General features: G+C 36.9%; 1 protein-coding gene across 1 annotated transcript; it reads right to left on the minus strand.

The window, feature by feature from the left end:
• Positions 1–217: 217 nt before the first annotated feature.
• Zswim2 (zinc finger SWIM-type containing 2) lies at positions 218–17,478 on the minus strand. The gene is made up of 9 exons (XM_031373406.1): positions 17,242–17,478; positions 15,943–16,019; positions 13,914–13,954; positions 7,591–7,801; positions 6,064–6,315; positions 4,959–5,043; positions 3,043–3,152; positions 2,025–2,178; positions 218–1,147 (listed from the first exon to the last, which is right to left on the minus strand). The coding sequence occupies exons 1-9, from the start codon at positions 17,404–17,406 to the stop codon at positions 347–349; spliced, it is 1,896 nt and encodes a 631-aa protein (XP_031229266.1). The 5' UTR covers positions 17,407–17,478; the 3' UTR covers positions 218–346.
• Positions 17,479–17,728: the final 250 nt, after the last annotated feature.

Below are 17,728 nucleotides of genomic sequence, written 5' to 3' on the forward strand. Positions count from 1 at the left end.
TCGATGTTATTCTCTGGCCATGTTAGAGTAGTGACTCAAAGCAGGGGAAAATGTATTTGTTTAGTGAAAAAAATAGTTGGCCTAAAATAAGATATGAACGCTCTATTCATTATTCACAATACATAACATCTTGAGTATTCTCATTAAAACACATATTGCTTCATCTCCCGTGTACCAAGATGACTTCTGTAAGCACAGTAAGTTATTCACAGACAAGTAGGCAAAAATGACAATAGAGTATTTTATATATATTTGTCAAGGGTGTACATGGATTCTTATGTGCTACAAATAAAATATTTTGCATATTAAATATTAATTTCATTCTGGTGTAGTGAAAATGCTTTTTTCATAGTTGAATTCCTTGCATTATTAAAGATAGAGCAGCACTTTGTGTTTGTAAAGGAGGATATGCAGGGCGTCTGGGTGGACGACCACATTTTTGTCTAACTTTCCCCGTGGAATTATTTTGCCTTTTAGACGAATTAAGTTTGGTTGTACCCCAGTTGATAGTAAGATTTAAATCTTCTGTAGATAATGTACTTGATCTCTTGTGTTGTCTTAATCTAGTACTGAGAGATTTCCTTGTGTTATAGTTTATATGTTCATAACCTCTGCTTATCTTTTTACTCTGACCAGTATGATCTTTTTCATAGGTATGTGGACTTTCCCTTCCAGTGAGACAAATAATATTCTTATGAGGAAGGGAGGGAAGAAATGTTTGAGATGGTGTTTGTCCAGTGGTTGGATTTTGTAGATATGTGGTGAACTGTTTGCTAATTTTATAACCAAAAACTAATTTTCTTGAATCTGAATTATCTAATTTGACTGAGCATAGGTCATCCATTGTTATATTCTGATAGTTGTCTGATGGATTTTGAAATGTAGTCAGTACTTTAGAATTATACTGGGGAATGCTAGGTAAAATTCCAGTTCTATTTTGTTTTAAAACTAATCCAGTACCAGGAATAAAAAGTTTTGGCTCTTGCTGCTTTGACAGACAGGCGATGTCTTTGTTTGAAGCTGACTGATGTGCTTGTCCATCCACGGCTGTGCCTTTCCAGATCAGAGGGTTATATATGACCTGTCTGTCAATCGGGCATGAATTGCACTTGTGGAATAACCAATTGTCAATACATTTCCTGTGAAACTTGAAACAAAAATGCTATAAGTTCATCAGACACTACTTATATAAAAATTTCCAGGCTAGTTGTATATTGAAACTATTGAGCAAAGACAAAGATAATGCCAACTTATCAGGTTTTATGACAATATTGGAACACATTCATTTATAAATACAATGCATATACTGACTGATTTCCATTTTATACTGTAAAATGCAAAGCCCTTTATGTATATCACCTTCCTAGCTTTGTTAGAAACTCACCAATCAAGGTATTATTTTCATGCTAATAACTTCTAATGAAAATAGTTAAAAATTAAAAGTTTATAATCAACTGGAGTTGAAAATTACTCTAGCAGTCATAAGATGCTAAATAACACACATGCATTTTTGCTTATAAAGAAGTATTACCTGAAAGTTTAAGTGTGACTTTAAAGCTCTACATGCTTACTTAAGCATTGCTATTGGGGGGAAAATATGATTATTAACTATGGCTGTCAAGTGACATTGGGCTTTGATTAAATAGTGGGTTCTTATGAATAATTTTCAATTAGGCATTTTTATTTTTATCTAGAGAATTGTAAAAACACATGGCACAATGCTTGGATTCTATAGTCTTTTTCTATGTCACATGTAACATTAAGTGCATAAAAGAATGCAGTTAAAGTGCTATTTATCCAAGCCAGACAATGTATAAAGAATCAAGTCCTACTAAATGCAAATTTGTCATGGCGGCAAGCTCTCTCCTCTGTAGGAACCTGTCCACCTGTGCTGTGCCAGTGAGCATCTCTGTACAGAGCACAACCGAAAACCAGAAGGGATAACTTCGACTGCCACTTTACTCCTGGATTTATTACTGAATTGCCTTTTAGTAAAAGTAAAGTGAAAGGGATGTGGCTTTTACCTTGTGAGTACACGGTAGCAGTCTTGTATATTGACCAAGACAAAATGACTTCAAACAAAGTCGACACTGGTACCCTGGGGCAAGGAGCTTGCTGTTCTTTGTAATCAGCAGGAGAGGCAGAGACTTCACAACATTCTTCGGTGTGTAAAACTGACTGAGCAAGACAAAAAGAGAGATCTGAACACCTGTGTGTGATTACAGATCAGAAAGTAATCCAGAGCACAAATTTACTACGTAAGTAATACAATGAAACTCAAGGTTTTCTTGAGTTAAAGATTTATGCTTGTTGTGTGTAGATCCTGAATCTGGTAGAGCTGACATCATTAAGAACACGGTTTAACTTAGACACATCAAGTAGAAATATTGATGAGATTTTTGTTTATACTTTAAAGTCAATCAAAATACAACATTTTGAGGATCAAATAATTAGACATACATTTAGAAAACACAAACCAGCTTACTTGTCAACAGATGAGGTGCACAGCAGTAAGCTCAAAGACTCAAGGATAGTGATGTCAATTGGTAGATGACAGTTTGTGAGAAAATTCTATGCTTACCCCAATATTGTGAGACTAATGGTGTGATGTTAAAAGTATGATTAACATAAAGATGATAGAGTGAACCAATGGTGGGAAGATAGATACAAATGGTATTTAAGAACAAAAGTAGAGTTACAAGAGATGTGGACCTTATTCACATAGTCAACAAAAAGTTAATGCTTCCCATTACTCTACAGATACATACCCGTAATGGCACAGCGTTATCCCTGCTTTAAAATGGGAAAAGTGTGCAGAGAGAAGTGGAGTGTGTATCCCCAAAGCCATCTTGATAGTGTGTGCCTGACTAGTACTGGATCTGAGGGAGCTGACATAAGACTCTTGCTCTTTGCAGGGATGTGAAGTGTTACTTGGGATACACGTGCAATTGTTTAACAAATATGAAAGCAAAGAACATATATAACCCATTTAAATGACCAGTCCTGTCACACAAGAAATGTAGATTTTACTGAGACTCTTACCCTTGCTTTTCTTGAAAACATGGCATATTTGCTTCTCCCTCATTTTTAGTATCTAAATATTTTACAACTTCTGATCGTTTTTCTACTGATCTCCATCTTTGGTTTCTTTTCTGAAATAGGCAGGAAAAAGAGTACATGTTACTTTGTTAATCATTAAAAATTGGTTTCTGGTTAAGTAAATCAAAGCTTTATATTAATGATATAATATTGCAAAATACTCATTATAAGAATATCAGGCGGATTTCTGAGTTCGAAATTTCTGATCCTGGTCTACAGAGTGAGTTCCAGGACAGCCAGGGCTATACAGAGAAACTCTGTCTTGAAAAACCAAAAAAAAAAATCTACTTTACCATATTACAGTATTAAATTACTGACAGATACTATATTCTGCTGTGAGTTTACTAGAATGGCTTTACTTTCTTTCTAAACATTGGTTTAACCAATGGAACACTGAGCTACATTCATTACTTTGAACTCATTAATTTATTTTTAATTAAAATGTTATTTATTTTATATGTATGTACACGTGTTTTGCCTACATGTATATACGTGTACCATCTGCATGCCAGTGCCCATAGGCCTTGGAACTGGAGTTACAGGAGAGTCTTAGGCCACCATATGGGGCCTCTGGAAGAATGGCAAGTATCCAGATCACTGAAAAAATCTCTCTATCCTCTTCTTTTGTAAGTTTCTAATATTGTCCAGACTGGCATTGACTTTGCAATCCTCAGCCCCTGAGAAACTGGGATTTTAGGTATGTACCACCACACCCAACATCACTCCTCCTTCATTATTTATTTAGTTTAGTGTTCTCTCTGACTCTATCTCTGTCTCCCCCTCCTGCTTCCACTCCTCATCCTGTGTATACATGCCATGCATGGCACATGCATTGAATACAGACATTAAATTACAGGAGTAGATTCTCTCTGTTGACATTGTAGGTCCCAGGGATTGAACTTGGGTCTTAAGTCTTGACAGAAAACACCTTTACCCACTGAGTTATCTTGCTGGCTTGCCCAGTTCTTATTTATGTAAAAATATTAATTATAGCCAAGTAATGGTGGCACACACCTTTAATTCCAGCACTGGGAAGACAGAGTCAGGTAAATCTCTGAGTTCAAGGCCAATCTGGTTTATAGAGTGAGTTCAAGGACAGCCAGGGCTACACAGAGAAACCCTGGCTCAAACAAACAAGCTAAAATTAACTGTAATTATAGGTGTTTTATTTTTATAGTTAGAAAAAGGTACTCAGCATTCCTACACGCACACACACACACATACACACACACACACGCGTGTGTGTGTATAAATATGTATACATATAAGTATACATAGGTATACTTATATGCTTACATATATAAGTATACATATGTATGTATATATATACATATGTATATATATGTATATATATATATGTTTCTCTAAGTAACCCAGATTGACCCAAAACATGTGACTGTTCTGCCTTAGACTGCAAAGTGCTGGGATTACAGGCCTGTGACACCACACCAGGCTTCAGGAGATAGTTTTAAAATGCACAGATCAAAGGATAAATAAAAGTTTTATGTATTATTTGTGGGCATGAGAAATTTTAAGAGAAAAACATAATGGTTGTCAGAAATATTATGATAAGCCTGCCCACAGGCTAGGGTCACTACAACTCGTTTTCAGGCTGTGGGCTACAGTGCCTGCTCTTAAGGTTCCTTTATGACACTCAGTGTTTGGTATTGTGATGGAGTTTATAAAGCACCAGTACAAAAGTCAGTTGCCTTGTACACACTTACAGGAGAATTCTAAATGTGATTTCTAAATTAAAAGTCAGTTCCTTCCTTCCAGAGTGTTATCTGCCTTTCATGCTCTTAGGTTTGCTGGTCTTTACGGCACAGCAAACGGCACATCAGTTTTTGGTGGGCACTTACCTCACGGAATGCAAAGGCATGGGAAGAGTGGTAGCAGCTGTCAAAGCACTCCTGGCATAAGTGATACTCCACACACTCAGTGCACCTGGAACACAGCACATCAGGACACAGGGGAGAAAAACCCGATCACTGCCATTGTTTTAGGTGAGAATGTTGACTCACATCCCTGTGAATGATCCACACGTGGCAAAGCCCGCTCTGGTCACATCGTGAATTAGTTTCCTATAGCCTCTGTAGAGTTTCCTATTTGGGGGACCATTATTACTTTGTCTCCTCCATGTCCTTCCCATGGTGCTTTCAGATCAATTTATCCCCAGTGATTTCTTTCCCTTAGTGACCTAAGCCTGTAACCCCATAGAAAGATGGTTTGTACCATGCTGCCTCGCTCCTCAGCCGCCCATAACCCCATAGACAGATGGTCTGTCCCATGTTGGCAATGAAGATTGAAAGAAAACATTTTCTTACTATACAACTTAAAATTTTATTCAAGAAATCATAGTTACCAAGGTATTAGCAATTGTATGGTTATGGCAATTATAAAAAGGTTTGGTGTTACACATAAAACAGTCAAACTGTTTTCTCTATGAATCATGTTGTTAGCACTGAGGTGAATATGAATGAAAACAAAAAAAACACTCAAGGCAGATGGAGATTCAGTTTGTAATTTGGGGTAGGTGGAAGTGGATTTAAAGTTCAGCCAATCTAATCAATATCCTTCTATGACTATTAGGAGACTTTGGCCAAGATCCCCTCATCTGTGGTCCACAGTGTTACAGGACCCTGAACATGGAAGCTCACCTAGGGCAAAGAAAGAAGAATAATGCCAGAGTTTCCAGATGTTGCTTCATAGCCAACTCAAAAAGCAAAAGCAAGGAAAATAAAATGAAATTCCAAAGAAGCTGTCATCGCATAAGGCAGACACGGGGTCTGAAGGAGAGAGAGGGGCAGCCTAAAGGCCAGGCGCACTGATGCTCGGGGCTGAGAGCACTGGAGAGGGGCAGCCTAAGGGCCAGGCGCAGTGATGCCCGGGGCTGAGAGCACTGGAGAGGGGCAGCCTAAAGGCCAGGCGCACTGATGCCCGGGGCTGAGAGCACTGGAGACTTACTTGTAGCACTTCCCCTCGATTGGCAGCTGGTTACAGTTATTACAGGGAATTCCAAGGTGTTTGTCCAGTCGTTCTTTCTCAGATACAGTTATGAGTTTGTTAGAGTTTTTGAACTCCTCCAAGATAACTTTCAGTGGTGCAAACTCTTCTCTGCACAGCGGGCATTTTAACATAGAAGCGTCCGACCCTGTGTCTTGGTAGTTAGCTAAGATCCTCATGCATTTTATGTGGACATTATTGCCACAACCAAATCTATCAGAAAGAAAATTCAAGTGTTACCATTATGCATTTGCTATAAATATTTAAGTAAATTAAAAACCTCTCTGGGAACATCTTTATTCCTTATATAATGCACTTCAAACTGATTTCTAGATATAGCTGGACTATAAACAGACAAAAATCTAATTTACCACCTTTATCAGAATTCCAAATGCAATGTTTTCATTTAGAGGAAATGGTGAAAGATTTAGATCATAAAATTATTTTTCACTCATAAAGCCAGAGTAAGTGTAGCTTCAACACAAATGAAAGTTAAAATGTTAATTCTTTCAACAAGAGGTGGGGGAGTAGACCCTCCCCTCCTTTCTCTCCTTTGCTTTATTGAAAAACCATGAGACACATCTTAAACATGTGAGTAATCTCTGTGTGAGAAATAATATTTGGTGAAGTAGTTAGTATCTTTTAAGTATCCAATAAGAGTAACCACATGGACATATGCAAAACAGGAGTCAAATATTTGGCAAGTGCACAGGAGAAAAAAATAAAGAAGAGAATTAATCAGCAAATGGCACCCTCGACTTCTAAAGTCCAGCTTGAGTGCTCTGAAGAATAGTATGATTGAGCTTCTCTCAGTGAGGACATTCACTCACCAAATTCACTCGCTAAGTAAAAAATCTGAACACCTTAAATTAGAAGATAGAGTTTCTTAAAAATTGAAAAGAACATTTACAACTTCAAAGTTAAATAATCTTTACATCAGAAAACATTATTACAGTCATATCAATTCCCCCGTATAAAGAAGAAAACAAAGACTGGTGAGATGGGAAATGAGTCAAGGCCTTGGCCCCCAGTGGTAGGGAGGGGTAGTGATCTCATCGCTGCAACACCAAGCGGAAGGAGAAAAAAAAATCAGCTTCCACAGTTCTTCTCTGACTTTCACATGTGCCAAGGTATGTGACTCCACACACCTACCAAATCAATCAACTAGTCAGTCAATCAATAAATGTAAAAGGGATTAATAAAAAAAACCAAAAAAATTTCCTATTCTTAATTAATGAAAGCAGAGGGATAAACACCTATGGACTGATACTTTCAAGTTTTACCCTTAAAACGTAGCCTAGAAATATTTAGAAGAGCAGGAGATCTCATAAGATACATACTAGGAAACAAAAGAACACAAAGGAAATAAACACTAAACACAGAGGAAGTTTTTAGTTTTTTCTATCGTGGAATCTCATAATGTAACTTCCTAGGAATATTAATTGAGAATTTTCATAAGACTTTAGAATACAAAGACAACTGCATCACCTGCAGAAGGTGACAGGGAGTTTTTTCTCCAGCAGCACCTCTTGACAAATAGGGCAGATATCCCCTGCACTGATGTCCTTCTGTTTAAGGTAGCCATCTTCTTCCACATGTGCAGTCTCATCACTTGCTCTAAGTTGTGGAGTTTGGACCTGATGTATCCCCCGTAGCAAGTCATTTATTTCTCCTTCAGTAAGACCCAACTGGAAAGCAGCTGGTGAAAAATGTTAGAAGCATTAGAATTTGGCGGCAAGAAAGGAAACACAAGGATGTAGTAACAGGCTGAGTTATCGTTTTCTTTCAAATATGAGAAAGATAGTACTAGTGGGAATGTTCTAGTCATGCTGACCATTTCTTTGTGTTCTAAGTGGAAGAACAATGGCTAGAAAGGAGCATTTTCTAGAAACAATGCAATTGCCTTCCCCACACCTTGGTACTGAAGCTAGTACAGCCTGCACCATGGGCTTGGGGTGTGATGATAGTACCCTAGGATTGTCATCGTGCTGACATACGGTCTTTTCATGTGCCTGCAAACAAATACGTCATCAACATACAATAGTGTGGAAATAAGGGTGGGAGACACGGGTCATTGGTTAAGAGCAGGTACTGAACTTTCAGAGGACACTGGTTCATTTCCCAGCACCCTTGCAATCCCAGCTACAGAGATTCCAACAGCTGCTTACTGGCCCCAGTGAACGCTCCCACATCGGTCATACACCCATAGAGACACAAATACATACACAGTTATAAATGAAGAAAATGAATAAAAACTTGAGTGAATTAAACAACAGTAAGAATACATAGAGAAAACAGGGGCATGCGGACATGTCCACATGGCTAGTGTTTGTTAATGAGAGGACAGCAGAGAGGGGGCTCGCTATGCGGATATGCACACATGGCTAGTGTTTGTTAATGAGAGGACAGCAGAGAGGGGGCTCGCGATTGGATAACACTTGTGGCTCTTTTCCCGTTTTAGTTTTGCATCCATAGAAAAGAGAGCTTTGGTCATCTCTGTCATGACAGACTTGGACACTGCCATTGCTTGCGCCCTTGGGATGTACATTATGGAGTTATGAATTTCCCACATCTTGTTGCTTCTACAAATAACTGTGTTGTCTGTAGTTTTAGTCTTAGAACTTGAGATTCTTTCTCCCCATCCATGGGTCCTTCCCCTGTCTGGCTTCTCTACCTAACAGCACAGTTTAAATTCTGGTTGTTCGTCTCCTGAGTTCTGTTTATACTGTATATTTTAAATACATGTAAGCTAAATATTATATGCAGGGATGTGAAAGCTCTTGTTCTCTTGGAAAGACTCCCAATTAAACACTGAAGGAACTGTGAAAAATGGTATTTGTTTCAATACAGAAATTTTTTGTTTCTTGTTTGAGGTGGCGTGGCAGGTGCCAGGTGGACTGTGGGAGGAAATCAAACTTTAATTACCCAGTTCTTGGAGGAGGAGCATTGTCATAGAGAAACAGCAACATCTGCTCTCTTAAAACAAAAAAGGAGAATATAAAAAAGAAAATGAACAAAAGATTGCACATTTAAGAATTTCACAAAAGAAGCTGCCCAGGAACTGTTCCGTGTGGTATAAAATGAATTAGACAGTAGTAGAAGCACCACAAGATCACACAGAAAAAGCAGTGCATGAGGCCAACAGAAATGTTCTGTAAGACAGGAGCAAGGGAGCCAGCCTTGTCTAACAGCCTCAACCTACTACAAGAGTAAAAGTTATTTATTTATTTATTTATTTATTTATTTATTTATTTGGTTTTTTGAGACAGGGTTTCTCTGTGTAGCCCTGGCTGTCCTGGAACTCACTCTGTAGACCAGGCTGGCCTCGAACTCAGAAATCCGCCTGCCTCTGCCTTCCAAGTGCTGGGATTAAATACGTGTGGCACCACTGCCTGAAAAGGTGACTTAGATACTGTTCTTACAGTCTTGAGAACATGAGGTAAACAAAACAGTTGCATCTTTATTATGTTTTATTTAGTGTGCGTGTTTCTCTCTTATTTTAACCCACCTATCTTCTGATTGTAATGAGATTCGCAAGGCTACCACCCAGCTCCTCACGTTCCATGTGCATTCCTTTATGTATAAATTACCCTTGGGCTGTTTATTGGAATAAAACTAAAAAAAAAAAAAAAAAAAATCTTTCACAATTATTTCCGAAATGACACCCATTTGAAAGTATGTTCCTTACATTCTGTATGCTTTCTCTGTGGCTTCTTCCTACTCTTAAACTGACTTCTTTTCTTTTCGTGTGCACTGTCTCAGCCTTTTTGATCCATCGTTTCCTTATAATGGCAATAGTTTTTGGAATTTCTTTTGCTGTCTCTCTGATCATTTTTGTTACTGTGGCACTCACATGTGTTGGTGCAGGGTAGAAGATGGTGTTTGGTTTGAATTAATCATCTTTGCAGCACCACACAGTTGGCTCAGTAAATTACTGAAAGAATTTCTTTGATCCTTCTTTCAAGTGAATTAAAGCAAGAATAATGCAGAGACCTTGAATTAAATCTAAGAAATAAATAATAATGAGTGAAAGTATAAACTTTCTATACTTAAAATGTTGTTTGGAGGCACTTGGGACTTCTGAGAGAAATGTTTGACATGTGAGAGAGTGCAAACGAGCTCTTGCTTCATTTAGTAGGCATGAAGAAATCACTATGAATCTGCATCTGTCATTATTTGTATTTTATATGGCTTAGTTTGTTTTGTCTTAAAATTACAGTAATATTAACGGATCAAAAATGTTTCTCTGTATCTTTAGTGCCAGTAGAGACTTGAATATGTGACTAATATCTTTATGCTCTATTAACATGAACCTAAAACACATAAGAATATTAATACATTTTTGAACTCATGGAAAACCAGTGAAAGTACTTAAAAGTGTAATTCGTATGAGAAGCAAACAAAAATTCTTAATATGACTATTAAATATTAATGATTTGCTAGGCTCCAAAAGTAAAACAATAAAACATCATACAAAGAATATAATAAGTAGAAGTGTAATAAATATTGAATAATAGGAGGTTATTTTGATATGCTATAGTCAGTGGAGCTGACTATTACTCATTTGGCAAATTTACAACAAATACCTAGAACTGAAATTAGAAAGTAATAGAAATTGTGTGGGAAAAGCAGAGTAGAGAATTCAAACAAAATAGGTCTATGTATTTTTACATTTTTACTATATATATATATGTGTGTGTGTGCGTGTGTACAATCATAAAAGCAGCATATAAAGTAAAATTCTGTATATTCTCATGTGGAAATTTGAAAGTTTCTTTTTAAATATATTTTTTATTTATCTATGAATAATTTAACAGATGGCTTCATACATCATTGCATTCAAAAGAAACGACTGGATGATATATTTAAGTTTGATTAGAAATATACTTTTGGGAGAAACAGAGTTCAATGTTCTAAATATATATTTCAGTTAGGAAGTATAAAGTTTCAAAATTAATGTATACAGTTAGTATAAATAATTTACTAATTTAATACTTTCTGTACTCATAGAAAGTATTCACGAAGCACAAAGTACATGAAATATTAGAACAATTTATAGTTAAATGCTGTTTTTTGAATCGAGAACATACCTAATATACACACTTAAAGTTATGCTGTGTAATATTTTAGCCACTGGCCATAGGAATAGTCATATGCCTAGATTTTAGCTAATATGGCCGAAAAAAAATTATGAATTAGAATTTTTGTTGTTTATGTTTATAGCTGATCATCCGCAGTTAGCAATGCTTTCATGAGTATGTTTGTGATGACTTGGGTATTATTTAAGTCTATTTTTCTTTTTGTTGTTTATTTGTTTTATTTTATTTTTAATTGGATACTCTCTTAATTTACATTTCAAATGTTATCCCCTTTCTAGTTCTCCCCTCTGGAAACCCACTGTCCCATCTCCTCTTCCTCTGCTTCTATGAGGGTGCCCCCCCAACTCCTGCCTTCCCACCCTGGCATTCCCCTACACTGGGGCATCAAACCCCCTCAGGCTCAAGAGCCATTCCTTCCACTGATGTTCAACAAGGCCTTGTTATTTATTTTTAAGTTAGTATATGAAGTAATAGGTTTCCTTATGACATTTTCATACACTGGACTTTAGCAGATCAAATATTCACAATTGAAATATAGTGCTTGAACACAGATCCTGAGAAGTTATCAAACACATTAGATTTTGAAGACAAAACAAAAATGAAAGAATAGTGTTTCTAATTTCTATTCCAGTTGCACAGTGACAGTTTATTTTGCTTTATTAAGTTGGAATATGTTGTTCTATCTTTCTCAGTTTCTTTTGATTCTTATAAAACTGCAACTACAAAATTGCATGTATGACTTGTCCTACATTTCTGTTCTTCAACTGAAACATGGAAGCTTGTGAATATGATATGGAAAGACAATATTAAGGTCAGCAAGAACGAGACCTTTGGAGAGAGTCAACATGTAAGTTAATGTTGAAATAGAAAAGAACACATATATGAGGTCATACCACCTTGTCAACACACAGAAAGGATTTGCAGAGGTGATGAGGAGGCACAAAACAGTGATGAAGTATAGAGAACAGGAGTAAGGTGGTGGAATAATGGTAAGAACATCACAGCTAGGAAACCTGATGAAAGGTAAGATGTAGAATAAACAGGGTCAGGAGAATGACTAGGTAGGGAAGAAGAGTCCAAGAAGACAAATGAAGAATTGTATGATTTCTAGGTTCAGCAAGGAGATAAAGGGGGAAGTCAGAATGGGTGGTTCATATATATTTGAATGCTTGGTCACCAGGGAGTCCTCTGTGATTGGATTAGAGGGTTAGTAGGTGTGGCCTTGTGGGAGGAAGTTATGTCACTGGATGAGGGCTTTGAGGTTTCAAAAAGCTTATGCCAGAGCTAGTGTCTCTCTTTCTGCTTTCAGATCAGGATGTAGCTCTTAACTACATCTGCTGTATCTTCCTGCTTGCTGCCTTGGAAATAATAGGCTAAGTTAGTGAAACTGTAAGCAGGCCATGGTGTCTCTTTACAGCAACAGGACAGTGACTGAGACAGTATGTGACATCTGGCATATGAGAGGGGGAACATGGATCAGGGAAATCTGCTGCTTGAAATGTCCGTGAGGCCCTCAGAATGAGCTTTCCAGAGGGCAGCTGGAAATGTTGGTCTGTGACTAAGTGGCAGTCAGCAGTACAAAGTTAACACCTAGAGTTGTAAAAAGTAGGAGACATTTCTGAAAACTGTGTGGACTTAAGAGACCAAGAGGAAACTACATGTAAAAACGCCAGTGTTAACTTGTTTTTTAATATGACATTAAAAAATATACTTGTATAATAGTTGGAGTGGGGGGATGAATTTGCTTAAATACAAGTTTTGAATTAAAAAATTTAAATGAGATTGTCACTTTGATTTTTCATGGATATTATGAACATTAATTACTAAAATTTGAAATTTATTTCTTAGGTTGAATACCAAACAACTTCTTAGTTATAGATATAACTTTTGTACAGACAACAGTATCTATATAATGTAAGATTTTTTCTCCTATTTTTGAGGTCATTAAAACCAAATGTGTAAAAAAACATTGTTACATAAAAATTTCAGCCAAATTATTTTTCTAGTTTGCTTCTTTTGTTTTTGTTTTTTTTTGTTTTTGTTTTTGTTTTTTTGTTTTTTTGGTTTTTTTGAGACAAGGTTTTACTATAAAGCTCTGGCTGTACTGGAACTTACTTTGTAGAACAGGCAGTCATGGTAGTTCTGAGACCTGAAATTTTTTACTTATTCTATACAAATTTTGTATATAAAGCCACTATGAATCTTTGCTTAGAATAGAGAAAATTATTTTCTTCCAAATAACACTATTGTTTCATCTCTGCTTTTTTTTTTTTTTTTTTTTTTTTTTAAATTTTGGGTCAATTTTTATGTACTTTTATTATTAATGGGTGCTTACTCCTTCATGGGAGCATGCACCACATTGTACATGTGGTGTTCTGAGGACATTTCAGGGTTGGGGCTCTCCTTCCACTGTGTTCAGGGAGTGAATCCAGGCCCTCAGGCTCGCCCTGCAAGCAGTTCTACCTGCTGAGCCATCTCTGTGGTCCTCATCCATGTTTTTAATAAAAATCTGAGTTTAGTGGGATATGCAAAAGTATTTTTGCTTAAGGTGAAACTGAACTTTCTAAAATGTAAGAAGTTTGGAAAAAGGTAGCTATTCAATTCTTTAGGAATAATAAGCATTCAAGTTTAGAATATGCTTAAATGAAAGGTTATCATAGTTTTGTTAAATTCAAGTTAGTAAAGGATTAGAAAATAAAGTGAGAAACTTACATTCATGATTCCTTGGAAGCTTGAATTTTTTCAATAACACCCTAATATTCACAAGTAGAAAAAATTAAAACATTTATTTGGATATAATCTTAAAACACATTGTTTGAACATATAGACTATAAAGAGAATTATTTAATGCAGAAAATGTTATAAATACATTTAAACTTTATCAATTTTCTGTTATAGTTGTTTTAAGGTAAGTTGATGTTAGATTAACAGGAAAATTATATCCTGCTACAGGGATTGAATATAGAGAGAATGCCTTTATTTCTCAAGACACAGTCCTTCCAAGAATAGTGAAGAAATCCAGGTATTCCCAATACTTCCTTTAAGTTCCTTACAAGTGAATGTCAAGTGACTGTTTTTCCACATTTACCATTTTAATGTATAGTAGAAAACTTTCAGATCTCACTAAAATTGTGAATTTAAAGAGCATGAAAACACATATTTGAAAAAATATAGTAAATGTGCTTCAGCATTAATTACATTAATATTAACATGCACTACATACTTGGATAATATTTCCATTTAGTTTATGGTTAAAATATTATATGAAATGAGTTATAGTATATTAAAAACAGAAAAGAATAACCATACCCTATCCTGTCATAAAATAATATTGGAAATACTGTAAGCACTATGATGACACAGCATACATTTGAAAGGCCAATATATTTTTATCTTTCTTTCAGGTAGAACCAGTAACCTGAATGTTAATAGATGTTTAATAAAAACTGAACAAAACAGAACAGTCCCAAACTGGCTAAGTAAGCTGAAATGAGGTCCCTGACACATATGTAGCAGACATACAGCTCAATCTCCATGTGGGGCTCCCAGCAACTGGGAATGGTGTGGGGGGGACTGTCCCTAAAGCTGTAGCCTGACTGTGGTATCTACTCCCCCACAGGGCTGCCTTGTCTGGCCTCAGTGGGAGAGGATGTGCCTAATTTAGCAGAGAAAGGACAGGGTGGGAGGATACCCAGGGGAGGCCCAACCTTTCAGAGGGTAAGGGGAGGGGAGGATGGTCTCTGTGAGTCAGGGGACAAGGGAGGAGGCAGAGTTTGGGATGTAAATAAATAAATATTTTTTAAAAAGTTGAAAACATAAACAACAATGACAATAAAATCTCAAACCAACCAACGAACCAACCAACCAACCAACAAGAAAACAGGAGACACAGGTATGCGCTATCATGCCCGGTTATAGAGTAGAAGAATGTATTTACTGGGGCTGCAGAGATGGCTCAGTGGTTAAGAGGATTTGTTCTTACAGAAGACCTGGGTTCAATTCTCCTCATCCACATGGCAGTTCAGAACCATCTGTAACTTCCATTCCAGTGGATCCAACATACTCTTTTGACCCTCTATAGGCACCAGACACACACATGGTGCAATTGCATACATACAGCAGGCAACACACACACACACACACACACACACACACACATCTAAAATGGTTTTTTAAAAGGGTGTATTTACTGATTTGTTGGTGTGAGTAGAGGAAGGCAAAGCAAATTTAAGAAGGGCTTACTAAGTAAATGTTGAGGTTGTCTTCTATGTGTGGAGGATAATTATCCAATACAGACACTTCCCTAACACTGAACAAGTTTCAGATTTGAGACATATCCTTCAACTAGAGTCCTCATTTATATCTCAAAATATTTATATTGAAAGCGAAAAACATCTGAAACCTGACATATAGAAAACAACACAATTTTCATGACAGTGTTTCAGGAAGTTGTTAAAGACAATGTCTCAAGAGTAAGCATACATTTGATAGGTTTCATATTTGTGCACATAATATGTATTCATATTTTTCTACTTTATAATATTAAATGCTTCTCAACTGGTTTACTCATTTTTCAGACTGAAGTGGAATACTTGCAATCCTAAGAAACATGCTGGTAAATTATGGCCATTTTAGTTTTTAATTCCCTCAATACCAAACTTCTCTATTCTTGGTGTATTCAAACCATGGACAGCAGTAACGAATATTTCTTTGTGGAAGGCCTTTGCTAACGGTCACTCACCAGCATATGTGCTTACACAGTTCCCCCCTCTTCAGAAACGTGGGACAGCTGCACTCATGTGGGTTTCCAAGCAAAACCTTTAAAGTAAAAATAAAAAAAAAAATCCCAATTAATTTTAAGAGTTAGTAAAACTAAATTGATAAAATAATTAGATTAAAAGAGATTTGAATTCTTGATTGGTTTAATGGCTCTGAACTTTGGATATGATCAAACAAGGCCTTCAGAGAAATATTCTCTCTTTACATTCTAAACTAGGTTTCTACCTCTTTATTCTTGGCTTTGGTTAAGAACTGGTACTGTGAATTAACACATTTTCTAAAAGTCATCTATACTTAGGTGAAATTAAATCTAAAATTAAAAGCTCCCCCTCCAAACTATTACCTTTTTTTTTTTTAAAGGAGAGTTAAATGGCTTTTGTAAAATGGCTTGCTCACTTTGATTATTTATTGATTGATTTTTTGGTTGATTGACTTTTGCATTTGAACTTTACTTTCGGTAGAGAGGATTGGTTTTATTCAAGACTATATAGGTTAAAACTGTTAAACTCAATAAATCAGCAAATCAAAGAAGCGTGCTTTGAACAAAGCACAGTGATAAACCGCATCCCATACTCTTAACTATGAGGCAACAAACTTAAAATTTCTAAAACAATGGAGAAGTGTTCAGTGGCTCATTTTTGATAGGCAAGAGCAGGACATGTAAATATGAAACATCTGTTCTCTTTTAACAAAATGAAATGGAACTCTTTCTCACACACAGGCTTTCAAAGTATCGGCATTGTATAAATGTATAAATACCCTTAATGAGCTGTTACAGTTTTAAAAGTGAGCAAAAAGAAAATGATCATAGAAACGATTATAGAGAAACTGATTTTAATGAGCAAACATTTAGAAGATAGGATTCTCATTTGATGTACAGCGCTGGTGAACACCAACAAGGCATCCAGGAATACACATACCACAAACTAAATATTCATGTAACCCTCTCCTAAATTTGTTTTTAGTACTAAAACTCAAGGTCCACCATTTTACAAGAGTTGGACGCAATTCGAGTTCCTAACTATTAAGGAAGAACATTTTCTGGTAAACACTATTTCCTTTTGTAAGGTACACATTTCTTAAGTCTGGGGAGCACTTGTGGGAATGATTCCACTTGTGAAGCTGGTCTGTTTGCAGGAACTGGGAACTTGGGCTTGGGGCACCTCCCCTACCCCCCCACCTCCCCTACTCCGCCCCCTCCCTCCCTTCTCCCACTTCCCATCCCCCAATCCCCAAGGGAGACTGGTAGTGCGGTAGTTACTCGGAAATCCCCGTTTTCTGGCTCCTCCTCCCTCAGTAGGAAGCCTGTGGGGCCGATCTGTCGCAGGAGATAGATGCTGCTACTCAGCGCCTGGTCTTGCTGCCAGCTGAGACTCTCGCTTAAGTGTCTTCGCTTTTCTGAGGCTTTAGAGCCTATGCGAAGCATCCCTGGTGGCCGTGGCCCCTCTACGTTAAGCTTTCGGAGCACCTTGGGTCTCTATGGCAACAGCGTGCGGCGTGGTTGCCTCAGTAACGGTAGTCCTGGCCTAGGTGCTGCCCTGCTGTAGAAATTTCCGAAGTCCATGCTTTGACTTTCAAACCTGAGGTTACAGGCACAACTACACACTTCGTATTCTTTTTTGCTTATTTGCTCATAGACAAGACTGTCGATCTGCACGTTAGGGCATTCTCAGACCCAGTTACAGTGTGGGCTCCAGAGGATAAAGTTACATTCTGCGAATTTCTCTTTCATAATCCAAAAACTCACC

Source organism: Mastomys coucha, unplaced genomic scaffold (assembly GCF_008632895.1).
Source record: "Mastomys coucha isolate ucsf_1 unplaced genomic scaffold, UCSF_Mcou_1 pScaffold15, whole genome shotgun sequence".
NCBI classification, from domain to species: Eukaryota; Metazoa; Chordata; class Mammalia; order Rodentia; family Muridae; genus Mastomys; species Mastomys coucha.

Coding starts and splice junctions, on each gene's coding strand:
- Zswim2 (XM_031373406.1), bottom strand. CDS start 17,406: ATGCTTCGCATAGGCTCTAAAGCCTCAGAAAAGCGAAGACACTTAAGC. Junction 13,955..15,942: donor CTGTGTAAGCACATATGCTG/GTGAGTGACCGT, acceptor TGTGAATATTAG/GGTGTTATTGAAAAAATTCA. Junction 7,802..13,913: donor GCTTCCAAGGAATCATGAAT/GTAAGTTTCTCA, acceptor ATTTTTCACCAG/CTGCTTTCCAGTTGGGTCTT.